The sequence below is a fragment of the Corvus brachyrhynchos genome, unplaced genomic scaffold, assembly GCF_000691975.1.
Source record: "Corvus brachyrhynchos isolate BGI_N302 unplaced genomic scaffold, ASM69197v1 scaffold126, whole genome shotgun sequence".
Lineage (NCBI taxonomy): Eukaryota > Metazoa > Chordata > Aves > Passeriformes > Corvidae > Corvus > Corvus brachyrhynchos.
Window position 1 is genome coordinate 7,298,686 of NW_008239283.1, and position 27,524 is coordinate 7,326,209.

The 27,524-nt window shown below is 42.7% G+C and overlaps 1 protein-coding gene across 13 annotated transcripts in view; it reads right to left on the reverse strand.

Moving 5' to 3' along the window:
• The window catches only part of KALRN (kalirin, RhoGEF kinase), a 330,226-nt gene that overhangs the window by 92,256 nt on the left and 210,446 nt on the right, over positions 1-27,524 (reverse strand). For 10 of the 13 annotated variants that reach the window (XM_017740170.1, XM_017740164.1, XM_017740166.1 and 7 more), the window contains exons 33-34: positions 6,166-6,195; positions 4,353-4,599 (exon numbers count right to left, since the gene is read on the reverse strand). In XM_017740170.1, coding sequence (XP_017595659.1) covers positions 4,353-4,599; positions 6,166-6,195 — 277 coding nt within the window. The remainder of the gene's footprint in view (positions 1-4,352; positions 4,600-6,165; positions 6,196-27,524) is intronic. The other 3 variants (XM_017740169.1, XM_017740168.1, XM_017740167.1) reach the window with 1 other exon arrangement.

A 27,524-nucleotide genomic window follows, 5' to 3' on the forward strand; every position in this document is an offset into this window, starting at 1 on the left:
CACCAGCCTTGTTAAATCCTTACTCTGTTCCCTGCTGTCCCATTCCAGCCTGCCATGGCACCTACCAGCCCCAGGCTCTCTTAGGCTGCGGGTGACTCCTGAACACGTGAGCTGTGACTGGCGCGGCACCAAAGCTCTCATCCCTCCTGCCCAAAGTCTGGCACTGCCAGTGACACACCAGGACAAAGTGACCCATCTGGGAAGCGCAGGCAAGATGGGCACTCTGCTAACATACACCTTGGAAGATCTCTTCTGCTGGAAGAGAGCCAGCTGCTTCTCACTCTGTTCTGGTATAAGGACCCACCACTGCCACCAAAGCCCTGCTGTTAAGCGGCCTTCAGCCTGCACAGTAAGATGTTTGCACAGCATCTTTAAAAAATATATTCCTCATCTCCTCCAGAGATATGCACCAGACACAAGTATCCTGTGGGCAGGATCTGGTTTGGGGCCCTGAACGGGACCTTCCTCTCACGTATCATCAATCCAAAACAAATGCCATGAAACCCTACCTTTTTTTATAATGCCCTCTTTTTCTTTTTGTGATGGAGGTTGCTTAAAATTACTGCAAGAACTAGCCTTTGTTACTCTTTGAATTACTCCGTGTGTTCAGTGTTACAAGAAAAACACTGTGTAAAGGGTCATAAGACAAAGACTTTTAAGATCAAGATTTCATCTAATTGTTTCATGGGCCAAATTAAAATTTGGAATCTCTCAGTCAAAGTTAACAGGTTGACAGGAATATGCTTGGTGCAGTGTGCTTAATGAATATTGGCTAGGTCATTAAGTTACTTTCCATCCAAGTGGATTTCTCTCTCAATTTCAAATTTATAGCTTAATACCTTAGAGCTCAATTATATGGTAAAAGAGACAGAAATAAAAGTCACAGCTTTCCTGTAATTAGTCATGTAGGATAGTTCAAACAGAGCTTCATTTCTGGTACCAGAGATCTTTCTTTTTCCTTCCTAGGAATGCTAGTCAGAAAAGAAAACATCCTGCAAATTCTGGAGTCCAGTAACAGAGACTGCAGACAAGTTCCTTTTTCTCAATCATCTGTATATCACTTGCAAAAGGTTAATCCCAGAAACCTGTTTGCCTTTTTACAGAGGGTAATTGCAAACACTGTCAGCTCATCAGAAAGGAAGGACAGGCAGGAGGATACTTGAGCTCTGAGCTGTAGTCAGGTCTTGAAAAAATCAAATGTGTATCCTCCAAAGGAACACAGCCAGGAGTCAGACAGAAGGCTGTGAGACCAGTCCTTAAAGTCTCTGCACTCTTACTGATCAACAAGAGAGATCTGTACAGATATTTCATTACAAAAGGTAGGAAACGTTCTCTTCTGGGTTTGTTCTGTTAGATTCACACCACATCTTTCCCTTTGCAATATTTTATGTTAATTCACCACCTATTTTCAAAGGAATAGTGTAAAAGAGTGAGGAAGAGCCAGACACAGCACATGTTCAGTTGTGAAGTTTGGTTTTGCATTTCCAGTGACTTTCAGTTACTGTTCAGAAAGGCTTGATGAGGACTTGCACTGATGCTTTACAAAATGTTCTGGTGGTCCCACCAAATCTTTCAAGCCTTCATCTGTTCAGGTGTTGGTTGACAAGATTACTTTCTTTACTTTTTCACTTTAAGGACAATAGGTAGCTTCTGTGAGCCATGATTTACATTTATACGCCACCATTACTTACAATAGGACCAAACAGTAATTTGCAGTTTCCCTCTATGCAGATGTAACTATGTTTTGATACTTGGCAAAACTCTGTACGTTTCTAAAATAGATGCCAAATTCTATTATTAGAAATGTTAAGTTTTGAGTATAGGTACTTTCTGTTCTTGAAATTACAGTGCTTGTAAAAGCAAAGAATTATGTGCCTTGGTAATTGCAAGCAAAATCCAGCTATTAACCTGCTTTTCTGCAACTGTGTATGTTTACATACTTGAAGCAGACCAGGAACATCATTAATGTTGATGTAAGATGTGCCAGCCTTTGTTCTGGGTTGTAGAGAGGGCAAGAAATTGCGGAAGCCTGGACCAAGGGATTCTGCACATGACCTGTGCCTAAAGCTACTGGAAGTAGAGAAGGGCACAACTCTGAATAGTCAGAAACCATTTGTCAGGCTAATCTTTCCAGCACTTCATGAGACCAGCAGGCTCTTTCAGCAGCTACTGCATTTTCCCCTTTAAACTTACTCTTCTTTCTTTATTCCCAGCATCTGTTCATTCAGTTTAAACAATTTCCTGTTTTCCTAATAGAGGGAGAACTGATTAGACACAGAGCCTATTTGCTGTACTCTGGCCAAAATTGTGGATTGGGTGGTTATTTTTACTATTTCTAGCTGCACTTCTGGAGATCCCATTAATTCTGAGGCTCCCTGATACAGCTTTGGTATGTGCAGGAAGAAAACTGAGGCCAAGGGGAAACAGATATAAAGGAAATAAAGGCCATGAATACATGGCTGGAGCCAGCCAGCCCCAAACTCACTCCGCACTTGCTCAGAGATGCTGGGCCAAGAGGCAGCTCCTGCCCAGGAGCAGTGGCAGCATGTTAAGTGAGAAAACCTTCCCACAGGCAGGCAGAGTGTGCCAGCAAAGCCTCGGTGCTCTGCTGACACAGCCTGGGGGCTGCCAGCTCCCAGCGGGCTCTGGTCCGCCAGCCACAGCCCAGCACTGCGCCCATCCTGCCCTACCCGCAGTGCAATTGTGCCCTGAAACTCAGTCAACCATTCCAAAAGCAGGGTCCCCATGTGCCCTGCTAGCCTCCAGCCCTGCACCACCGTGTCTTCATCCTCAGGATTTCCTGCCTCCCTTTTCACAGCCTACTCTTGCAACATTTAGTTTTGTTTCATTTAAGAAAAAGCTCTACAACCTGACACTCTCAAATGCAGTTTGAGCGGTGTCTCACAGTGCCCTTGAGTGGAGACACAAGCCCAGCTGCTGGACCATGCACACAGCAGACATGTCCCCAGCTTCCTGTGAGTCATGCTAGGCAGTGACTGCTCTTACCCAGACCAGGCTGATTTTCAGCTTCACCTTTCTGTTAGTTCACAGATAACTTGCATGTAAGGAACTGCAACATTTCTCAGCTGAGGGCCAGGACAGGCTCTCGTGGCAGCAGCAGCAGGGCAGGGCCCCAGGAATGCAGCAGGAAGAAGAGGTGGCAGCAGGTCTAAGAAGTGCATGAGGAGTTTGGAGTTCACACTGCAGAGAGAGCTGACAGCTGAGGGGATCAAATCTGAGAGAAGCTGAGCTCTCCTCCCCTGGGTTTGGATCAGATCCTCTTGAAGGGAAACTCTGATAGCAGACTCTGGCCCTATGGCACTGCTCTGTCCTGGGCATGTGTCCTGCTCCCAGCCTCTGCAGTGGGAGTGTAGGCAGGGAGTGAGCACAAACTACAGCTCAGTTTCAGTGCTTTTTCTCCAAACAAACAAAACCACCAAGCCTAATTTGCTCAAGCAACAATGGATGAAATTCTATTTCTCTTAATGCTGAGTGGAAAAAGAATTTAAAAAGACAGTTCAGGTTGCTGGCTTCCAGTTGGGAGTGGGATGATAGGAGCCTCCCTGGACCTTACTTGCATTGCGGATGGCCAGAAGTAGGGCGATAGCCAAAAGGAGAACTGTTCTGGCCACACTGAGCTGAACCAATCCTGGTCTATCAGTCTGGAGCGTCTCCTAAGCCTGGGTGCATGGATGCTGTAAGTGGGACACACATTGCTTAGAACAGAACATCAACTAAAGAGGCCACAGACACCACAGAGACGAACAATATTTCACCATCCGTTGTGAGTGAAGCCCAAGCTCTCAGGATAATACCAGCAACGTGTTTTGTTCCACATTGATTGTAAAGGATTCTTTCCCCATTGTACTGTGCCATTACACACAATGTCTCCAGTTCACAAGGTAGTAGAGTTTACCAGTACTCACTGGTGGCCTCTTTGCAATTACAGACAGGATATACTAAAAGAACATGAACCAGTGTGCACTTTGGCAGTCATAAAATAACATATCCATAATTTGGGGCACCCTGGATGTATAGACAGCATGGCTTTCCCTCCTTCTAGGCCTTTAGGCACTGAAAACAGTTCCCCTGTTGTTTAAAGGTCTTATTTTTATCCAGAATCTCAAGACAATGATTACCACATAGCAAAAGACGCACATGTACAAACATTGATTCATGGACATGGAGTCAGGCTGTGCTGTGCCCATGCACAGGGACCTGGGAACAAAACTCACCAAGGACTGAACAGCCTTTTACCCACCGACTGCAGGAGCAGCCCAAGCAGCTTTGCACTTACATGATACAAATGGGAAAACCCAAAACAGCCTTAAACCAGCTGAACTGTTGCCTACCTTTTCCTGAAGGGAAGAAGCAATCCATCTCCACACTGCTGCGGGAGTGGGAAATGCAGAGAGCGCTGCTGGGGACCAGACCCTCCTGAGGTGGGCTCCGCTCTGTGGTCCGGACCAAACACCAGCCTGGCCTCTCACTCGGCCTCTCCAGCAGCTCCACTGTCTGCCCCACCTGAATGCTCAGCTCGCTGCTGTGGCCCGCTGTAAAGTCCTGGAGCACCACAGTTAGTTCACACCCTCCAGACAACTGCCCAGGTTAAACAGGAAAGAAAGAGAAAAAAAAAAAAAAAAGAAAAGGAATAGATGTTAGCGAGGGTAGGATGAAAGCAATCATCTTTGCATCATATTTACACTGGCAAAGACAGGATTTGTGTTCCTTAGAAGCCAAGTTAATAATTTGTTTTCTCAAAGTTCAACATGTTGTGGTCCTGGTTTCCTTTACTTCTTATTGATTTTGCTGGGCTGAAGTGAGACACCAAAGCTACCCACCCAGTAACCTTTTGAATGCTAGCTGTGGGGGAGTTTTTGAGTTGTGAATTTTCTAGCTGCGAGTGTCCATCAGAAACCCTGGGGGTTTTTTGTTGCTTTAATTTCTGGGGTCACTTTCTAGACTGGCAATAGCCCAGGCTGCCTCAGTGCTGTGCCTCATGGTGGGACAAATTCCAGCTCATCCTTCTAAAGCATGAGCTAGACACATTCCCACTTGCCACCAGTGCAGTGAGGAAACAGCTTCACTTTTCTTGGAAGACAAGAAACATAGCCTCATCTTCCCAAACTTGCTCTAGGGACCTCTTGGGAGACTTGGAAATCCTGATGGGGCAGATCAGAAAAGCTCCTCCCATGCTCTCTGATGGAACCCAGAGGTGTAAATATATAAACGCAGAGTGATTGATTATATGCTGACTTTCAGGATTTGTACCTAGGAATAAACGTATCCTTTTACTTCCGTACTGAGTGCTGGAACTGCTGCTTTCCTTCAGCCTCACACCCTGTGACTCTCGAAGAACAACACTGGTCTCTGTGTAATCACAGTCTCTGTATAGCCAGGGACAGGGAATATAAGCACTTGCGTGTACATACAGAAGAAGTATTGTACAGATTTGTTTTTAACAAAGCTTGGGGTTTTTCTAACATAATTGGATCTCAGAGTTGGATTCTTGCATGTCTAAAATGTGTGAGAATGAATCTAAGTTTTTCTGGCCTGTGGAATCTTTCTTAATGCTCCTCTGTAATGTGGATTTCTTGCTGTCTGCCTGTCATTAGGGGCCCTCCTTCTTTGTCCTGTGTGCTGCTTGCTTCGCTGAGGGATGCAGGAATCTTTGGGGTCCTTATTCCAGTGTTGAATTTGATAGAAATTTTGATAGAAATTAGTTCACTGATTCAAAAGTTGAGAACAGTAAACAAGCATAATACTATAAACTTTATTTTCTTAGGATATGAAGCTAAAATCAAGGATAATATACAATGATTTTAAATGAACAACTTGTAAAGCCAACTGAATTGGAAGAAATCTTGTCAGATGCTGAGCATTGTGAAATCAGTAAAAACTGGGGTCTGCTTTTCAGCTTGAATGGGGGAGCTCTCGAGGAGAGCACACACATCTCTATAGACTTCACTCTTGAGCTGGTACAATCTCAAAATTCCTTATCTTAGCCCAAGCACCTCCAAATACACACTCCCATGGGAACAGCCTGTCTCCCCACTCAGTGGCATAGGGGTTTTTGTGTCCAGTGCAGATGTGAAAGAAATCCCACTCACAGGGGTGATATTCACGATTACAGAAAGGGGTCAGTGGACAAGGACTGGTTCTCACCTGTCCTGTGTCTCTGCCGTAGACGAAATGCTAGATTTGGGGAAGAAGAAGGAAATATTTCTCTGAAAGATTATTTGTAAATAAATAGAAAAAACCAAACAAAACAAACCATGGCAGCTGTTTGAGGCCATTCAGACAAAGTGCTGGCATTAATCCTGGCAGAAAGAGCTCAGTGCACTGCAAGAGGTCAGTGTGCCCCTAGCTGGGCAGTTTAGCAGCAAACTCACCACTTGTCACGCTGACAATCTCCCCATAACTGGAGTACAGACATTGACAGGGGTGGTAAGGATGAGATATTACCATAATATTTGCTGAGGTTTCTTTGCTATGGACTAATTTGAAGAGTAGAAAATATTCCTGATCCAATATGTTGTATGATTTGGCATGGTGTGGGATATTTAAGACACAAAGAAAAAACCTGATTACTTCTTGCTAAATACATAGACATATCTTACCAAAAGTGATGAATTTCTCCTAATTCTTCCACTATTCCATGCTAAGTAAACTTTCTGTTCTCCAAATTATGCTATCTACAATATATTCTCTGAAAATAATCAAATTTCTCCTTCTTTTAGGGGAAAATGTGAGCAAATACTCTGCTGTATCAGCTTCTCTCCCAGAGAGCTGTTTAGAGCATTCCATGCCCTGTCCCGGAGTACCACTAGGTGTCCGTGTTTGCCATCACACAGCAACTGGATTTTCTGTAAAGAATTAACTCTTGCTTGTCTTCGAGGTGCTTATCTAAGAATGAGGTGCAGTGTCTGGGCATGAAGGAGCTGGTTCACACAGGATCCCCAAACTCATTGCTTTCAATGATATGGTCACAGGATGCTACAGAATATTAAAAAATTTTCTTCAGATGGTTCAGATTGTATTTTGAGAAAGAAGTAACTTTTATTGCTTAAGCAGGAAAGGTGAAACAGCCCAGGAATATTCCAGGGAAAAAGGCCTGGTTACGATGACACCTGGGAAAGCTTGGGACAAACAAGGCATTTCCCAGGGAGCACCAGCCCGGGACGTACTACCCTAAGCAGCTCCCTGCTATCCTCACTGGGGGCTGAGGGGCAGCTGACCTTACATCAGTTTATGGCAGGCCTTGTCATCCCTTCCAAAATAACTAAACATCAGTGACACAACCAGATGCTTCAATTTGGGCAACACCTGTAAATGTTATCCCAGAGGAGGCAGGTGTGCTCCATGACCCTTGGGTACCATCCAGCCCCGTGTGCCTGTTTTCTTTGATTCATTAAAAACAGCAATTTAATGTAATGAGAACAGGAAGTCATCATCCCCTGGAGGAGCTCCTGGGCACCTGGTGGGATCAAGTTCTTCAGCAGGGGAGATTCTCGCCCCACTGACTTCAGACCATACCTTTGAAGTGGGAGGGAGGGAGCTCACTTCCCTCAGCTCCCTGGAGGCCTGACTATCCCTGAAGACATATGAATTTATATCATCTGCTCCTTAAGTATCTGCTGGATGGAAATGTGGACAGGGTTTCCAAATGCTCCAACTGACTGGCTGGAGCCAGTGCTTCAAGGAAAGAGCCCCTCTTTGGCAGGTGGAATTAAGCAGTTTCCCTTTTACAGGTAGGTGCAGGTGGCAGGTACAAGCAGTTAGCTCAGGGAGGGCCCATAGATCATTTTTAGGTGCCAGCTCCAAAGAACAAAAAAGGAGCTCCTTCCTTTTGCCCAAGGGCTTCCAAGTATTTCCAAGGCCTGTTCCGTGTCTTACATACCACCACACCACATAGAACATTTTCTTACCAAATTAACCCACAGCAAAGTAATCTCTCTGGAAAACTTATGATAAACGAATACATATACAATTTGTAAGCCACTGAGGAATAATGCAAATACATCTGATTCCCGATGACAGAAATCATTGCACCTACTAAGTGATCACTCAAGCTGTTAGTTAGTTCCTCAATTTGTTTTTAGAGAACAATTTTCCAGCTTTAGAGAAGTATATCATGCTTCTCTCTATGCTGGAGCATGGAAATAGGAATACTGATGGACTGCTTGTTTCTCATATATATTGCACTTGTTTTGGAAAGAAAATAGAGAATGCCCTTAAGGTTGAACTTCACAGGTAAATGCCTTCACATTTTACCATGTAACATTCACTTTTATTATTCCTGTGATTAAAACCACCATTAAAGCCACTGACTGGATATATTTAGAACCCAGACAGCACTCTAATCTGTATGTGACACAACAAGACACATTAAAATAAAAATAACAATGCAACATGCCTTTGCAGAGCACAAGGCATAACTGAAAGATCTGACACAGGGACAGATCTAACCAATTACACAGCAAGCAACAGCCTTAAAATTAGGAAGAAAAGGAAATGGTAGAAGCAAAGAGCAAAATGCAATGAGGAAGCAAGAGGGCCCCAAGCTGTCTGGAGCGAATGTGCTGCATGTCCTGAGAGAAGCTGGCAGGAGCCCCAGTCTGTCTCCACAGTGCCTGCCATCAGCAAACCATCTCCCATCCTCTGCCTTCACGTGTTCCTGGGTTAGGAAACATCACTGTGTAAATTTACTGTGTAAATGTTTTCATCAGGATGTTCTAATCTAATGATCACATCTGAGCTGGAGTGGAGCCCTGCACACTCACGGGTGTGAGCAGGGACCCAGCCACAGCCATTGGAAACTCCCCTCTCTGCTGCAGGATGCTGCTCACAAACCTCAGAGCATCGATGTGAGCAGTTTACATCCTACACAGACTCTGGGGAGTGAACTTTGTCACTCACATGAGCCCTTCTGCTCCTGGGAACACCCACCCGAGTGCCCATCAGCCACAAGAGGGTGAAGTACAAGCAACCAAAATGATCCCAGGCATGGTCACATCCTGCTGTGGGGGCATCCAGGCTGCTCCAAGAGCAGGAGCCAGCTCAGTTCCAACAGCCAGCAGACGCTGGTCAGTGCAGGATTATCGTGAGATTGTCCTTCCTAAATCACAGTGTGTGTGCACGGTCACTGTGCACCTGTTTCATTTTCAGCCACAAAGCAGCAGCCAGAGGAAGAAAGACTGAACACCAGAGGCATATTTATCATCATAGTGCAGATGGAAAACACCTACCAGGTCACAGGCTGTCCTTCCTTCCCTCAAACAGATCCCTAAAACAGATCTTATATAGTACTAAATCCACTCCAGGTGAAAGTAAAGTGGGCATGGTTAGCTCTCCACCAGGGTGAGCAGGTATTTGGGAGGTGGGTGTCTGAAGTCTGTTTGAGTGTTTTGAAATATGCCAACACTGTTGTGGAAATCCACACAAGCTGGTTATTTACATCTATTCAAGAGGACACGGGGCTTGGCTAGTTTAAACAAAGCATTCTGTGTGGTGCAGCACTACAGCCTAATATAAATTGCTAGTTTTCTTTTGCTTTTGGGCTTTCTGCCTGTCTGGTTTTGGAAGAAAGCCAGTTTTGAATAGAAGCATTTAGTCACCATAAACAGCCTATTTCAAGAGGGTGAGAGAGGCAGTAGGAGCAAGAATGGGATTTGCATTCTTATCAAGAGATTAAAAAAGTGAATAAAACCACTTAGATGTTGGTTCTGTCTGCACTGAAATAAATCCAGAAGCTGTCACTTTAGCTGGGGGATGGACACGAGAAATCTTATCCCCTGCGGAGTTCTTTGTGAAAATTTCTGTAATTTCATAGAGATTTTCTTTTTACTGGGAGCTTAGAGAGTGAGAGATCAAATTCAGAAAAAGCCTCTGAGGAATTCCAGTGCTAGAGAATTGCTTTAGTTTTTTTACTCTATAACAGGCTCTCTTTGGAGTGTGAACTCTGAGTTACCCATGTTTCTCACTCTAAAGCCTCTCAGCTCTGAAGGATGCTGAGCTGTGAGCTCTGGCAGTGCTGGTGAATGCTTTGCTGCATCTGTTCAGGGCTGTTTCTGTGCGGACAGGCTGTATTTCAGGAGCCATGGGCTAACCAGGAACAACCTACTAGAGTCAGTAACATTGCTCTGGACTGAATTGCTCTGGACTGAAAATTCAGTGGAGAATGCCTGACTCATCTGAGTCCTTCTCAGTCCTCAGGCCCCACCACCCATCTTCCATTAGGATGGAGCTGGTGGTTCCCACTCTTTCTGTTTTGTCTGACTGAACAGAGAGGAACAGTGCTTCAGTTTCAGGGGAAGGCCTGTTCATATTTAGGCAATAAATCAAACACATGGCTGGGATAATGGTGACATCCAATGGGCCAAAGGTACCATCTTTGCTCTTCCAGAGGCATCTGGATATGCAGCACTATAAACAGAGACACAGCAAATCATTCCACAGCAGGAAGAAAAGACACAGATAGCACGTGGGACATGTAAATGTGCTAAAGCAAAGGAAATCTGGTGTTATGGTCTCAAATAGCACATACCTTTCCAGCATCTCTTGCTGGAGTCCCTACTAGACGACCATATCCTGACTGCTGGATTTTGGACTCTGGCATATGCTGACATCTGCAGAACAGCTTGAATGGAGCTGTCTGAATTATTTCTGGAGCCTTTTTTCCAGAAAGTAAGACTAAAGTCGATCCAAATGAAACAGCATTTCTAACTATAAAAAATGCTTTTGAAGATAAAGAAAAGCAGATTCACTTTGTTTCACTCAACAAATTGAACCAGAGCATGCCTGTGTTTGATCTGAAGGTTTCCTCATGGCAGTTGGCTCAGAGAGCTGGTACCCAAATTCCATTCCTTTCCCTTCCTTGGAGAAGCACAAAACGGAGCAGATATCATCTGTGCTCCTCAGTGACACACAGCCGGAACATCTGGCTCCAAAACCCTTTAGTTTTGGAGGGTAAGCAAGACAGATGGCTGAAACCCTCCAAGGTAAACCCTACCTGCTGTCTTTTGCAGCCACAGCCAACCCAGGGTTAATAAAAATGCAAGAATAGACTGAAATCAGGGAGCTGACTAGCTGTTTTCTTTCATGTTTGGCACAATTTTGAACCAGGGGATCAAGGGTTCCAGTCACAGATGATTCATCAGACACCAACTCCCGAGACACTCCTAGCAAGTACACAAAATCTGATCATGTATTCTGGCCAGGAACTCTGTGAAACACCTTCAGGTATAAGCAGCAGAGGCAAGTATGCACAGTAAAAGTCTTTCTTCACAGCTGATGAGTTTAAAATAGAAACCCAGCTGCTGGCATCACATACCTGGTACTGGTGGAAAAGGAGGATTTGAGTCTGATAGAAGCTTTAGAAACACAAGGGATAAGAAAATGAGCCCTTGCAAAGGCTGGGTTATGTGCACATCTGTCTTTATCTAACTGGTGCATTCTGCCCTGAGCAGAATTTTAAGAAACCAAAAAATCTTGCAGAAGCCTTGTTCCCTCCACAGTGCTCCCAGCTGAGTATGATCCCCCCACTATTTGTTTCTCAGCAAGAAACCTACAGATCCCCTGACAGCAACATCAGGAAATAATTAGGTCCTTAATTAACCACCTCAGCTTCTAAATGACACCAAAAGGTAAACAGTTACCTGAAGAACTGTGAACAAGGGCTCACAATAACCTGAGGAGAAACCTCAGATGCCCCCTTGGGAAGGGGACAAATGATACAACAATAAAAAAAAGCACAATAAGGCCACCTGGGGATGCTTTAGAACAAAGTAAATCTCAGTTTGTACACTAGATCAGAGTTGTTTAATACACATATCCCCAGCTTACATTTCCCTTATAATCCAGATAATTATTTTAAACAGGTACATTGCTGTCTGCAGTTATACTTTTAATGGACTTATGAAAAGTGATACAATTTCAAACAATACCTGCAAGAGATCTCCCTCCCCTTGTCAAGTAAAAACCAGACATTTTCAAGACAAGAAGTTGTAGATTGCTTCAAAGCTACGCTTTCCCAGTCCTGCTATAAGAAGTGAGGGCTTGAAGGCAGAAAAGGGATAATCTTATATTCTCTTTCTCACCTCTGCCAGCATGCAAGAATCAGGATTCTGTAGCCAAGTACCTCCGTAGTTTCGACACAAATAAGACTGATTACTTTAGATAGATACCCTCTCCAGTGACAGCCATGCCCAGCTTCCAGCAGACACTCTGCTGACCTTTACTGACCTGCCTCAGGTGCTCTGGACTCTCCTAAAACACCCCCCCCTGCAATGAATGCTGGCTATCTGAAGGCAACATGGATGGGGAGCCCAGCACACAGAAACACAAAAGGCTGCCCTGATGCCTGGTAGCATCATAGGAAACCACAGCAGTCCTCCTTCAGGGATATTAGCCCCTCAAAACGGGTGAGGATCTGCACAGAGAAACCAAAACCACAATGAAGTACTTAAAATATCCCCTGATGGGTTTTTTTGCCCAAATTGATGAATTCACCGAACAGATGTCTGACATAAAACTGGCTTTGTTTTTAATTGGAGGAGATTATTTAAACTATGTCTAAGCCGTATGGTCCTGTAAGTCTGACTCCCCTCTGCCACTGCTGGAGAGACCAGCTTTGCATCCCTCTCCATTTCCAAGTTGTTTCCTTTTACAGATTTAATAGCTGCTATTTTTCTTTCTTATTATTGGTCCCTAGGTCCTGTTACTATAAATCAGGGCCTTAGGCCCAAAATTAACTCCAAGGTGGATTTGGACAAGTTGCTTTGCATGATTTTCAGTACTAGGTTGGTTTAATAAAACATAAAGGGAAATGCAGATGTGAATACAGAAAACACATTGAGAGGAATGGTGACAGTGAGTGGTGTTCATCTCCAAGCCACTAAAGGAAGACCTAGTCCTGGCTGGCACATTTTCCTGCGCCTTTTCCCCTTGCAAATGTCACACTGAAGACAGTGAATTTTCAGAGGGATTTAGTGCACGCTAGAGAAACCAGCACAAGTGATCAACATGACTGTTAGAACGTGCTGGGTGCCAGGCAGGCTTCAGGCTGAAAGAATGTGTGATGGCTGAGGGCATCCTAATGATCTGCTTCAGCTCAGTGTTGCCATTAATCACCACATAAACCCAGGCCACTGCTGCTGCAGATAGGCTGAACTCTGCTTGAAGCACAGCCGACCTTGAGCAGGAGAGTTTGCAAATCTGTTGCATGCCAATACCCTCAGATGGTGTTTTACACTGAGGAAAAAGGAGACATGACCACTTGTGTTTGAGTCCTCCCTATTGCTTGCCTTGCCCACTGCACCCTCTGAGCCTTTCCAGCATTGCTGCAGGATCTTCAACCCATGACGGGTTGCAGCTTGAGTGCCAACAGTTAAATCCTGGGGTTTTCTTTCCCTTCCCATAATACTGCCATTTACTTGAGGTGACCTCACTTCCCAAGTGATGTAACAGTGTGCACAATCGAGCCTGGCACGTCTAAGCAGATGTTTTCAGTGGACACAGAAACAGTATTATGAAATGAAAATATCGCCTAAAACCTGAGCAGCACAAGAGATTACAATGGCCTTTATGAACATCAGCTTACCTAAAAGAGCATTGAGAGGCCTTTGGCTGCAGTCATATGCTTCCCTTCTAAAATGAAAGATTGTTGCTTGTACTACTGTAATGTGACTCCCAAAGGAACCAGCAGCTGCAGGTTTTGAATTTTATCATTTCTGGCCGCTCTGTTTGATAGAGTTGACTGAAGCATGCCCAAAGGACACTCCTCCCATAAAATTTTTTTCTTTAACTACAATAATAAAAAATGGTTGCATACTTTCTTTTTGGTGTGTTTTGTTTTAGTTTCTAACAAGGTAATAAATTCTATTTCAAAGAATGTAAATCCAAAGAGTTTGATAGTTGATCTTACTTGCTTTGTTTCAACTGAAAGGAAATGCTCATTGACTCTGTCATTTACATTTGCTGTCATGTCACATTATCAGGGAGAGCTAAATATGAATCAATGAAATCCAGCACAAACAAGTAGAAGACTGAGAGGAGCCTGAAAGAACTTGCTAGGTTCATTTATCAAAGGCTGAGCAGAATAATAAGGTTTATTGATAAGCACATTCCCAGCTCCTGCTTAATTTCTTTCCCTGAAGACACTTTCAATAAAATGCTCTGGCTTGTGCAATCACTGTTACATGTAAATTGTTCCTGGATGAATACGTTCATTTCTGTTCTTCCTGGACTCAATTCAGCCAATATGGAGGTCTCAGTTTTCACAGAGTGAAACACAGAGTCTGCCTTTATCCACAACACTCATACATGTGCTCTTTTGTTCCCTAAACCCACATTTCTCTTTTGCACTCAATGCATGCAGAGGAGGGTGATATGACCTGAGCTTAAAACATCCTCAGGATATTTAACAACGTGTAATGCAAGATTGTCCAGGAAGAACAAAAGATTTTGGTAGCCAAGTATAACATTTTTAGCCTGAGATCCAAGTACACTTAATGTTTGTCATTAGCATATCCAGTGTGTCTCTAAAGCCATGTGGAGGACATGTCCAGGGCAGCTCAGTTATAGAGCTGCTGCTGGGAAGGGACAGAGCCTGAAGCCAGTGAAGTTCAGTGTGAATTGGACACTGCTTCCTTTGGGTTTCTTTTGCAAATCCTTGACTAAATCTCCATCTTATCCTGAATTGGCAGATATAAAGATATGTACTCAGGGGAACCACATTTGATTTTTTGCTAGTAGCTGGGAAAAAAAAGATAAACTGTAAGAAATTCTCTTTAAGAAAGACAGCGAATCCATAGTGTTTGACAGTGGCTCTGAGTTGTTTTATTTCAGCTTGAATGGCAAGGGGTTTTGTGGCACCCTATGTTCAGGAGAGACGGACAACAGGAGCCCATGCATGAAGGGATAGAGGCCCTGGAAAGGGATAGAGGCTCTGGAAAGGGATAGAGGCTCTGGAAAGGGATAGGGCTGCGGGAGAACTGGGGCTGCAGCAATGGAGGACAGATGGCAACACAGGGACCTGGGGCTAAACAAAGGAAGATGGTGAACACCAGCAGTGATAACCAGCCAGGCTGATAAACAACCTGGTAAAGAAACTGAGCAATTCCCACACACAACTTTAATTCACTTTGAGATCAGATTCTCAAACTGCATACTGGAGAATCTTAAAATTAGGGAAAAAACTGTTAACCTTTGTTGCACTTGCTTCAACTCCACTTCTTATTACTCTTACATCCACAGCCTGCCTGCCATGCTTGTGCCTGTAGCAATTAACATGGTATTATCCCACCTACTTAACCTGAATATCCAACAGGGTACTTCCTTGGCTGAATATTTCCTTTTTCAGTGACAGAATTAGGCTCCCTTAACAAATTCTGTTTTATGAATTCACTATTACATCATCTATGCTGTAAGACTTTTGGCATAAACATCTGTTTCCTTTCATAATAAAAGAATGATAAATAATAATTTCCTCTATCCCAAGCAATACAGTAGCAGAGCTGTGTGTTCAAACCTCATTAATCCCCACCCAATCTAAAGCAGAAACTGCTGAAATGCTCTGTTTGCCAGAATGAGTCTTAAGTGAAGGGAAAACACACTTGAAGTAGAAGAGAATGAATTAGCCTTTACGGGATGAAATAGGAATTTATTGTTGCATCACCACACCTAACACTATGGTTATGAGGTGGTGGCTCTTTCAATGATAAATTTCTGCAAGAAAATAATGAAAACACAATGTTAATCATCTTTCCTTCTCAGAGTTCACAAGGCCTTAGTAAGTAGTGACCCTATTAAAGCAACCCTATTTAATATACCGAACTTATCCCAGCCTGCAATGTTTCCTTCTCCTCTTTCTTGGTCCCCCTTCTGTCCCTCCTGCAAAAAAGGGACCCTTTATTGCAATGCTCCATATTGTACTGTAACTAATGTCTGAACTGTTCCAAGGTGCAGATAAATTAATTTGCCTCTCTCCTATACCCAAGGTATTCTTGTCAGTAATATGCACCACTGAGGCATGGGAAAAAAAACCAAAGAGAGTCTAAAAAGCCCCTGCAGGAAACAGAGAGAAAACTCAGGGGACACAGTATTCAGAGGCAGGCTCACTCTTGGCAGACAGACAGAGGGTTTTAGTCACTGGCACATCACTGCCCAGCTGCAGCAGCAACAGCATCTGCTCCCCGCCTGAGCTGAGAAGCTCCTGGGCTCCCCAAGGACAGCCTTTCCCACTGCCCTGCTCCTGCTGCTCCCCACAGAGGGCAGGGGCAGAGGGGACACTTGCAGTTTGCTGAGAGGTGGCAGCAGGAGATGTGCCAGTCTCTGAGACTGACCCCTTCCCTGGGGGGCAGGTAACCTTTCAGTGGTAATGAGAACTTAGGAAGAGTCTCATTTCAAAATGTCTATAATGCCGTTTTCTGGCCTTCCAGTGAGAAAGTCACAAATAAAATTGAATGATACTACAGAGACTTTAGATCACATGAAATACCTTTCTGTCAGGCTGAAATCACCAGTAATGAGTGTAAAGAAAAAATATAGATGAGTGTACAACATTTTCCAAACTGAAGCCAAAGAGAATTATAGTTCTTCACAGATATCTCCAGAGTATTTACACATACCACAATGGCAACAATACTAATGTAGCTAAAACTTATTTCTTTCAAATGAAGGACGATTTCATCTTCTACAGAAAACAGCGTTTATCGCCCAGTATTATTTTTTCTACCTCCTTGAAACTTGGCAGCCATTTGACATCATCCATCTCCATTAGGATACCATGGGTTATCAACATTGGCTATTTGGACAATTATAATCCCAGATGGTTCCTTTGCAAAAAATTCTACAACTCACTGGCACCACTACATACAGTTGGATTCTAATTGTACAATAAATGTCATTTACACTGGTTGACTCAATTTTCCTTTTCTGATCCCTTTATGTCATTTTATGCCATTCTTTTTCTCAGCCTTAATTCTGCTTTGCAACCCGATATAATTTGACTCATCATCCCTATAATAGGTCCTACTTCTCCTCTTTCAAGCTATATGAGAGGAAATATTTTGTATTATGCATACTGTTTAGCAATAACAAGGGCACAATTTAATTTAAGAGAATTATCATGTGTTACCATAAACAAGAAACTCAACTAAAGTAAATTCGTTTTTTACCCATAGTAATAGAACCTGCATCAACTATTGACACAGTGCAACACTTTAACTGATTCAAAGTCTTCTGCAAACACAACTTCTGTGATTTTGCTGGTAAACACGAACAGCGCAGAAAAGATGGACTGCTTTCCCTGTTTACACATTTTTCTCATGAAAATAAGTAAGCTTATTTCTAAGGAATTGTTAAAGAACTTTTTGATTACTAAAAATAGGAAGGTAGTCACACAAGCAACACTGAATGAAGCGAAAACGTGATCTAATCTCACTTTACAAATGAAAAAGTAGCCAGTCAACAACACTAAACACAAAAGCATAGCACCCACCAGAGAAACAGGCAAGAGAGCTGTCATTCCAAAAACGAGCTACAGTGTAATGCTATACATCTACAGGTATAGATCTGGCACAGTAAATTTGGGGTTCACTTTTTATAGAAGTGTTTCTAAAAAACTCCTTTGGTAAACACCAGCAGAGCCTTTCCTCCCAAGCAAAGCAAACACACTGAAGGAATTTGGTGCTATTCTTTTGAAGAACAAATCTGCTCTCCCCACCCTCTAAAAGAATACCCAAAAGAGGAGGGAATGGCACTGCTTGAATAAATGGCTTTTAGTAGGATTTCTCCTTGAGTGAAAGCTCCAGCATCACCTGCTTACGGTAGGAATCTGCTACAGCTCAGGAAAACTGCCTTGGGACTTGAATAACACTTTTTAAACCTTCACCAAAGTTGTTTAGAATCAGGGACGGAAAATGCAAAAGCCAACATACCTTCCCCTCTGGCAGCTCAACAGGTGTATGCTACATTAACTAACCCAGTCTCTGTGCCACTGCCACCTTGACGTCATTGTTACTGGGTTGACAAAAGGTTTCCATGACAAACAAGAAAGCTGATCTGTTATCTCCTCTTTGGAGGAAATTGAAATGCCCTCTCTCCCATGTTCTGCTAGACCCACCCACCTTGTTTTTGGCACGAAGCGCAGAGGGTGCGCTTCCGTGATTGATTTAGATTTCCCTCTGCTCTGAAATAGAGAAACTAACTTGTGTGCTGTTTTTCCCCCTACTTAAACTAGAGGGTGTCACCCTCATCCCACTGTGATCCCACCCACCTCACCCACAGCACAATCTTATTTGTAGGCATGCTGACTACCATGCTCAAAAAGAGAACACATAACGCTGAAAGAGGACAAACTTTGAAGGAATGAACAAAAAACACTATTAAGGCATTTAATTCTCTTCTCGGCTGTAATTTATTACCTCTACTAGCAGGCATGACCTGTAATAGTAAGCAGATGTTTGAAACATCTCATTTTGAACTTTGCCTAAGATTAAAAGAGATCTTGTAGAATTTAAATAGCAGCTGCAGAATGAAATAAGGTCGCCTTTCCTAATGTGACAGAAATGTTCATCCTAGCCTTAAACAAGGAGGACTGTTTTATGTTCTGTAAATACTGAGGAAGTTAAATTTTTGTGCACAGGCACCCACACATTATAAATTTTATATGTGTCTAATTTGCAGCAATTGACATGAAATAACCCCAGTGGAAAAGGCTGGCCCAGCTGCCTGAATGCTTCTTAGGTTTTTGCTGCAATTAACCCCAGGCCTGCAGCTCACCACGAACAGGAGAACAATGGACTATTCTGGCCATGAACAACAGGTTAGCAAATTTGGAGGTACAAATTTATTTATCATCAACATTACTGTTCTCACTTCATCAAGGGAGAACCCAGCAGCCCTCAAAGAGGATCATGTCCTGGATATGGAAACAAATCCAAAGGTTCACCAAGGAGCAATAAAATACACTTCCCTACAGCTGTGCAACCCTACCAGCCTCTCTGCCATGCTGGCACCAGCAGGGTTCCTGCCCTGTGCATCAAAACAGCCACCCTTTATATTTAAGCACTGGGATTGATGCTAAATTCAACTTCTTGGGTATAGTTCCTATGGATCTTCTAGGACTACTGATTCCCCTACCTCTTGTTCCTACAATGACTAGACTTCAGCCAAGGGCTAACTAACTCACTGACTCAGATGACTAAGCTTCTGAATTGAGGAAGTTAACATACAAACAGCTAATTTAAAAACAGGTTTAGATCTCAAAACGAATTATTGTTCCCTTTCAGACTGCATGCATTTCTCCTGCTTGACACTTTAAGATTTTTCATTAATTCCCATACTTGCAGGTTTCTCAATGTTTGCAAACAGAGATCTTAATGTGGCAGACATAAGAGATGAAACAGATTTTGAAAGACCTGCTGTAGTGAACAAAGATGTCCCTAGCCTTTATGCATCTGGTTTGAGTTAATATTTGTATCCCTTCAGAATACAGGAGATTTTTTCCTAAGCTAGGCTTTTCCTAGTACGCGTGTTTTAGTAACACAAGGTTGTAATGTACTGCTCTCAAACAGATGTGATTCTGGAGGCTATCCCAAGGAGTACTGCTCACCTTCAGAGGGAAGCAAAGTCTAAACCAAGGTTGTGCTATTGTTTTTGGGGAAGACAAAATGCCTTGACTCCCATTAAGATTATTTTAAATCCTCCTGCATGACAGCTGCTTACAACTAATGTTGTATGTAATATTGAAGATGTTATTACTGAACATGAAAATACCTAACACTTTTGCAAATTTAATCAACATATTTAATTCATTGTCCCAGGGAGGTTCACAACTCTAAAGACCTTCAAACCAGTGCAGGTCTTAAAAACACATATTTAACCTAACTCTATTCCTGTGGAACAGAGCTCAGCATATGCTTAACATTAGGGGCATGTGCTTAATGGGCTCATGAAACACATCCTGGTTTATGATTCAGCACGAGCAGTTTGCAGCTCTGTTTTCATCTTCCTTACAACCACTAACGTGCCCACGGAATTACGACAGGCCAGTGGCAGGAAATGGAGCATTGGCCTCATCAAGGGGCCCATTGGGCTGACAGAGCCCAGGACACAGCACCAGCCCAGGACACACCAACCCATGCCAGCCCCAGTGGGGAACCCTGGTGAGGGTGTTCCTTTTACAACCAGAGAACAGGCGACAGAAAACCACCACAGCTAATTATGCACCGTAGCTATTTAGCATGAAGAAACTATATGCTGGAATAATACCCACAGGTGATTTTACTATAGATTTACTGTAACTCCACTGCTCCCAGCAGGTGTCAACACTCCTGACTCGAACACACCACCTGCATGCCTTTTTTATTTAATTACCATGATTTTCAGAAATTTGCTCTGCAGCACTCAAAGCACAGTCATTAATCTTCAGTAATCTCTCTGAACAACAATTTCAACTTTTCTGAGCCCAGAGCCCCTCTATAAAGCAGGGGCTGTATTGTCTGAGCACAGGATTTTATGCAAGGAAGTTGCCACGGCAACATGACAGGGAGGGCAGAACCCAAACAATAATTGAGCATCAAAGAATTTTAAGTGCAGGGAAAATTCAGAGCTAGATTCCATATTAGAGCTATAGGCTGTCCAAACTGCAGATTTTAAAGCTTAGGAAGACTGGATATTATTATAAGCTCTCTTGGGGATAGCTGTATTCCAGCAATGCATTATCACTGATCTGTTCCCATTATAATCCATCCATTTCACAGAAAACTACATGTTTTGTAAGGGAGTGGAAAAGCAATCTGAAAAGGAACAATTGCACATCTTGGCTTTGGATAGAGAAAAAAGAAAGAGGGAGAAGGAAGAAAAGGTTATAATCCAAACTGTATTTCAACAGAAAGCCTGGCTGTTATAAAAATAATAATGGTCTTGGCTAGTCACTTGTTGTGAAATAATGAACCTTGTCCACTTTTAAAATATTATTGCAGGCATTCTATAGAGGACCCTAATAAAAATGGATGGCTAACTGAGAAAAGGCTGCTGCATTGTTTTATAAGGCAGTAATCCAGTTCCAGAACACATAAATTGTAAACTCCAAACCAAAAAGTTTATACCAAAAACACAACATAGCTTTATTGTTATTATTACCCTGTTGCTCTTGTATATGCTGCTACAAATGCGTTTGCAAAATAATTAAAATCCAGAAGCATTAGCAATGGAGCAGACCATAATTGTGTCTCAGGAGTGCTGAGTGCCCCAAGCTGTTACAAACCTTCACATAAGAAAGGTGCTGGTTTTATGTTTGCATGGATTGGTTTGCCACTTAAAAATGGGAACATACAGATATGGAAGGTAAAATAACCTAACAGAAGTTCTGGGACATGCATGATCTTTGTTCTAACTCCCAACTCTCTTTCTTGTCCAATGTTTAACTTGGACAACTCCACTCTCCTATATCTCTTCCGAGTCTTGGAAACAAGGGTAGTGCCAGTCACATTTTTATGAGATCGAGTACAAGCTTACATTTAACTAATGGTTATTTTTTGCAAGAAACATGCTGTTTGGATCAGCACATTTCTAGTGAGAGAAAAGCCACCTCAGTGCTGGGGAAGTCACCAGCCTTCTCAACACCACTACTGACCATGAGCCTAAAAGAGTGACTCATGTCCTTCCCTCCATGCCAGTGAGATCTGCAGGTATTAGGGCTGGCCCTGTTTACCTATGGAAAGCCAACCAAGCTATTTGTATCAGCAGCCTGTTCTTTTTGCTCCTGACTGCTCACCCAGCTGCAGGCATTAGTGACATACTTTTAATTTTTTTGGCTTCTCATGCATAACTGGTAATCCCCATGGAGAGACCCAGCACAGGCCAGCTTCCCACAGATCTGGGCTGTGTGGTCAGTCTCCAGCTAGAGTAGAAGCTTTTCCGGAAGGTCAAGCATCTCTCAGCCATGAGATGAGGTCTCTAGTAATGTGTGTGTCCATAAATACATGTGTTCATACTACTACATTTCTTCTAATTAGAGCAAATTCTTGGTTGCTCTCCCTATCCTTATGTTGATTTCCACAGAAATGATTTTTGAGATCAGAAGCTTCTGCCAAATTGCTTGAAATTTGTCCAATGGGTACTAAAGTTGTTAGAGGGCAGAACACAAATAGATGTGGAAAACATGAAAGAAAAAGTTACCTTAGAAAACTAAGTAAAAAACTTTCTCCTATCACAAAGGTAAAGGTAAGGGTAAGTCTCTTCAGGATTTCTCTACAAAGTTGCCTGCCCTGTAATAATTCCATTTTATCTGTATCTGTCAACTAGCCAGATTTCCATCATTTAATACATGACATGTTTATTTTCTATTGTTCTGCTCTTTTAATAAAAATATCACATGGCCCACATCAAACACCCCCAAAAATCTATCACTATTTCATCTATTAGCTGAATTATAACTTCATTAAAAAAATCAAGCTAGCTAAATTTTATTTTCTATAAACAGGTGCTAACTTGCATTAATTACATAAACAGGGTTTAATACATCATTAACTCAACTCGTGCTCTTTATTTGTCATGTCATAGTTATTCCTAGAGCCAATATTCCAGGTATGCAACTCAGTGGTATCAACTACAAATGAGACAGCAGATTTTGAAAACTGCAATGTTTTTGTCAGCTCACAGGTGAGGTGGAATGAGCTGACACTTATGAATCCTCTTACTGTTTTTATTTTAGGTTAAATTCAATTTCTGAAAGCTTCTCAGGATCTTTTGTATTATTTATATCTCATGCAGGAACACAGATACCCCTTCCTATGTCAGTAGAACCATACCAGCTTTGCTGCTGTAGCTTAGACATTTTTCTAGCATAAGAGATCCTGCCATGGAAACTTGAACAGATTTGGAAAGCAGCTCCCTAATGCAGCCAATTTGTGACACAGATCCCTGGTCCTGTTCCTCCTGGACAGGACCAAACTGTCCCATTACATTAACATCATTAACACCATTAAAAGCTGTCTTGCAACAAAGGTCAAGGATCACCTGTTCCTGAGAAGTGAACTGCACTTTAATGTTAGCCCTGAACCCAGGAGACTGGAAATGACTCACAGTGGGTATAATCTGAAGTTGCTCAATGCCAGGACGTTAAGTCAGGTGTAGGTGCATGTCTGATTACTTGCAGGCTGCAGCTGTGCTCCTTTTTTGGGCCATGTTAGAAACAACCTGCACAGCATCCAGGCTGGAGTGGTACCGTCAGCATTGCTCAGCACAAATCACGTAGGGCTCTTTTTATAGCTTCAGGATAAGCAACTTCCACTCACACACTATAGTTACTAAAGCACCAATGAGGCAGGCCAGTCTATGGTATGATGGCTTGTTTTATTGTATTAATTTCTGATTCAGTATTATTTGGCTTTACTGTAACCAGTTGTCTGTGCATTTCTACATTGAAAGCTGCTTCTTTCCCAATCCACTCCTAGCTACCTCTGCAGTAATAACAAAGCATGATCTTGGATAGTTTGGCATGTGACTAATAGCTGTTCAGATTGCCTTGGCAATTTCAGAGTATGCTAATTGGGCTAACAAGGTACTAAGTGCTCCAAGGTGTTATGAATGTGTTGTAAAATCAAAAACTCTGCTGTCAAATGCATTCATTACTCATGGTATGTAATTTGCTTGCAAGGAACCTACTCCAAAAGACAATATTTCCAGTCATTTCTCCTATTCATCTGGGAAAGACATTAGCACAACAGCACCTAGAGCATCTTTAACTGATGCTGTCTCATTCCTAGAGAAGGAATCTCAGCCAACAGGCTCCTTGGTATCTTTGGGGACTGTCAGATTCCTCCTCAGCTGCAGCCAACAATTGGGTCCCACCAGGCCCCTTGCCATGGGCTGCTCTCACCAGGCTCCTCTCAGAAAAGCAAGACCCATTTGGCCAGCTGGGCACAACCAGTCCCAATGGGCTGTGGACCCGATCCCAGGTGAGAAGCACCCAGCCACTGCCTGGGGCTGTTCCACATGCCTCACTTCCTGTTTTTTCCCCATCTCAGTCCCTAGGCTTTATTGCTGTTCCCCTTCTCCTGCTCCCCACCATTTGCACTTTAGGCACCATGCCTCATTCCTACCTCTTGCTATCCAAGCACGTTGCCTGAGAGTGTTTCTGATTTTTGCAAAATAACAACCTCAGCAATCAGACCAAAGAGCTTTCACAAGCACCTTGAGTTCTCCATTTTACAGGCAACATCAGACCAAACAATGACACTACTGTTCAAGCCTACACAACAGACAAGAAAGTCACAGTATCACTTTTCCCCATTACCCCTTGTGCTGAAACACACCCAATTTATCCACTGACATAAGAGACAGGTTCATGTGATTCCTTCTCCTTCTGCTAGTTCTTTCCTACTAAAGGTCACACCCTCCTGATTTCATTTCTGTGGAACTGAGCAACTCAGTCTTTACTGTCTTCCCTTTTCCTGTTCCTTTTCCATTCTGTTAACATAAAAGCCTCACCCAACAGTGACGTTCAAGTTGACATTGATTTCTGCTGTATTTGAAGTCAATGTAATAAGATAAACTCTATATATTTGCCTGATACAACGGAGACATATCGACCCGAATAACTGGGCCAGTTATCCAGCCAAAAAACTGACTAAAATTAAAACTAGATGGTGGGACAAAAACAATTCCTTGACTAACCACCATCAGTGAACAAAGTCCCTGGCAACACTGAGGTTCGATCTAGATATATGAAAAAATGAAGGACAGGAAATTTCATTTTTTTCTTTAAAAAAACTGAAGCTGGAGTAAACCACAGCACACTATGCAGCAGATGGGGGAATAACACATGAATATGAGAAAGAGGTAAGGAAATGATCACCCAGTCAAGAGTTTGTTTGCATAAGACTCAATCACCCAGGAACACACTTCAGCGGAAGCTGGAAAGGTGTGTATGGGAGGGAGGATGCCTTGTTCCAACAAACAGCTGACTGTAAATTGTAGCAGCTCTTCATGCAGCCAGAACTATTCAATGGAAACAGGTGTGACAGCAGGAAGGAAATGTTTAATCTTTGGATCCAAAAACATGACTCTTCCTTGCTTGAATAAAAGACTAGTGTTGGCTCAAAGCCAATGGGAGGCTCATAACATTCTCTTGTTTCAAAGCAATAACCTGCTTGAGAGCAGGTTCACCAATTCAGGCCCCACTAAAGCCAGTCCTCGCGTGCTTAAAAGGGACAGGGTTTGGCCTGGAATTAGTTTCCAAAAGTGGAGGTGGGATTGCACAGGTGGGAGAGGCAGCTGAATGCACACAGCTCGTATGTGCGTTCTAACACAACACTTCTACCATGAGAGAATTCTATATTTGCTACATTGCAGTTGAAGAAAAGAGAAATCATCTATTTTCCTGCACCAAAAAGATCACTGGGACCAGTCACACAATGGAAACATGCTGACCCTCAAAGAGCTCCTGGAATAATCACTTACATTAGCACGTTGCACTACCTCATAATGGTGGGCAAAGCAAAAAATTCACCAGAGCAATCACGACTAAGCACAAAAGGTTCAAATCTGGCTGATTTCAAAGGACAGTAACTATAGGCTCAGCATGGAGCTTATATTGTGCTAAATCAAGGCTACCATTCCCTCTCTCTGCCTGCTGCTCATGAAAGAGCTTGGTCACCTACCCTGTGTGGTGACTTGAGGATGTGCAGTCCGAGCTGCTTCCAGCGACTTCTTCCCTCCTGCTCAGCCACCAGAACCCCTGTAACCTATCACAAGGCTGTGCAGGGGGAATGGCTGCAGCTGGATAATCTAACACTCCTACACTCCTAACCCCTTCGGCTCCAGCAATTTAAAAGGATTGCTCACAATATATTTAATCCTAAAATCCATCTTGTCACGAGTTAATAGTCAGATAATGCTATGCATAACATTCTAAGCATGGTGCCATAAATAAGAAAGCATTTAAATAGAAGAGTTTGCAGCAAATGTTCAAATCCAAGGTTCACTCATTAAAATCCAAACCAATGTATTAATCTCCACTGCTGCATATTTTAAAGACATGAAAACCAGTTTCTAAGAACTTTTAAGCACCACAAGCTGCTTTTGCATTTTGAAAAGAAAGAAGAAATAACATTAAATAGGCTTTTTAAAAGGCTTCTCCTTCCTTTTCATGTTCTCATTCTTACAGCACATTTCATTTGTAACCTGGCATTCAGCCCCTGAGAGGTTTTTTCCCAAAAAACTTTCCACAAACAAAAAAAGGTTCTTGCTATATTTAAAGACTCAGATGTATAAAGTGTCAAACCAAGCTTTGCCCAGTGCTTCCTTAAAAACATGAAGTACCTCGGAAGAAGTCTGCAAGAGATTCTCTCAGCCCCTGGTGGAGCAATGGTGTCTTGCAGACTCCACAAACCTGACAACCAACATCAAGAAGCACTGCCCATTGATCACCCATAAGAAAGGGTGCCCAGTGGATTCGGCATGAAGTAGGACTGAAACAGGACTTCTCCTCATGCTGGGCAGCTCTGGCAGATCGCGTGGCTGCTCTGTGACCTGGTTCTCTCAGCCATAAATTGACACTGACTGCTTTGCAGTAGTCTGAGATCTATGGATATGGAACACGAGACAGATCTCCCATGTAATTGAAGTCAGTTGCTCTCTTACAGCTTGTCAGCATATTTGTTAGGACAGGATTTACCATCAAAATAGAACACACAGCAAGTGAGACCTCTTCTGTTAGTGATGATAATGTGAAAAAGGCAAAAACTCTTCTTAATTCTGCCATCATTCAGGACTCATTTCAAACTCACTAAAAATGCTAATAGCTGCCATGATTTTATTTCATTCTCCTCAATCATACAGATGCTGTCTTGGGAAACTCAGAAACCCCTCCTGTCCCCCATCATGAGTTTATCATTACAATTAAAATTTGCCAGATTTACTGTCTCCTCTAAAACACAAAGAAATTTAGCAAGAGAGACACAATCTGTTGTGACGAAAATGCAAAGTTCTACCTCTTGCAATGGTATTTTTTATTGTTTCCCATGAGGGGAATTATCTCCATTAATGGTGATTGCAAATGCCTGTGTACTGGACATTAGCTTCCCTTATGCTTGTTACTGAAATGAAAAGAGACAACTAAAATATTACAGAGCTGTTTTACAAAGTACTTATCCTATTAAGCCACTTGGCCATAGTCTTTACATAGCGATGGGATGCCCAGAAGAATTATTTGGGGAACTATTCAGTTATAACATTAAGAAAAGCAAAGAAACACATTCATTAGGATCAATTTTAGCAGTAACTGTATTGCTCCTATCAACAAAAATTCCAGGTTTATGGATGCAAGTGGCCACCTTTCAGATCTACACCTGGGGAGCACATCCTGGTTCTCCTGCTCTTCTCTTTCTCTCTCACAGCAATCAAGGACTGGGAACCAGCAGATGGAAAATAAATTGTATATTTGTTTAAAAGACATCCGCTTCAGCCCAGTTCTTACTTAACTATTTTTATTCTTTTACCTCCCCCCTCACACA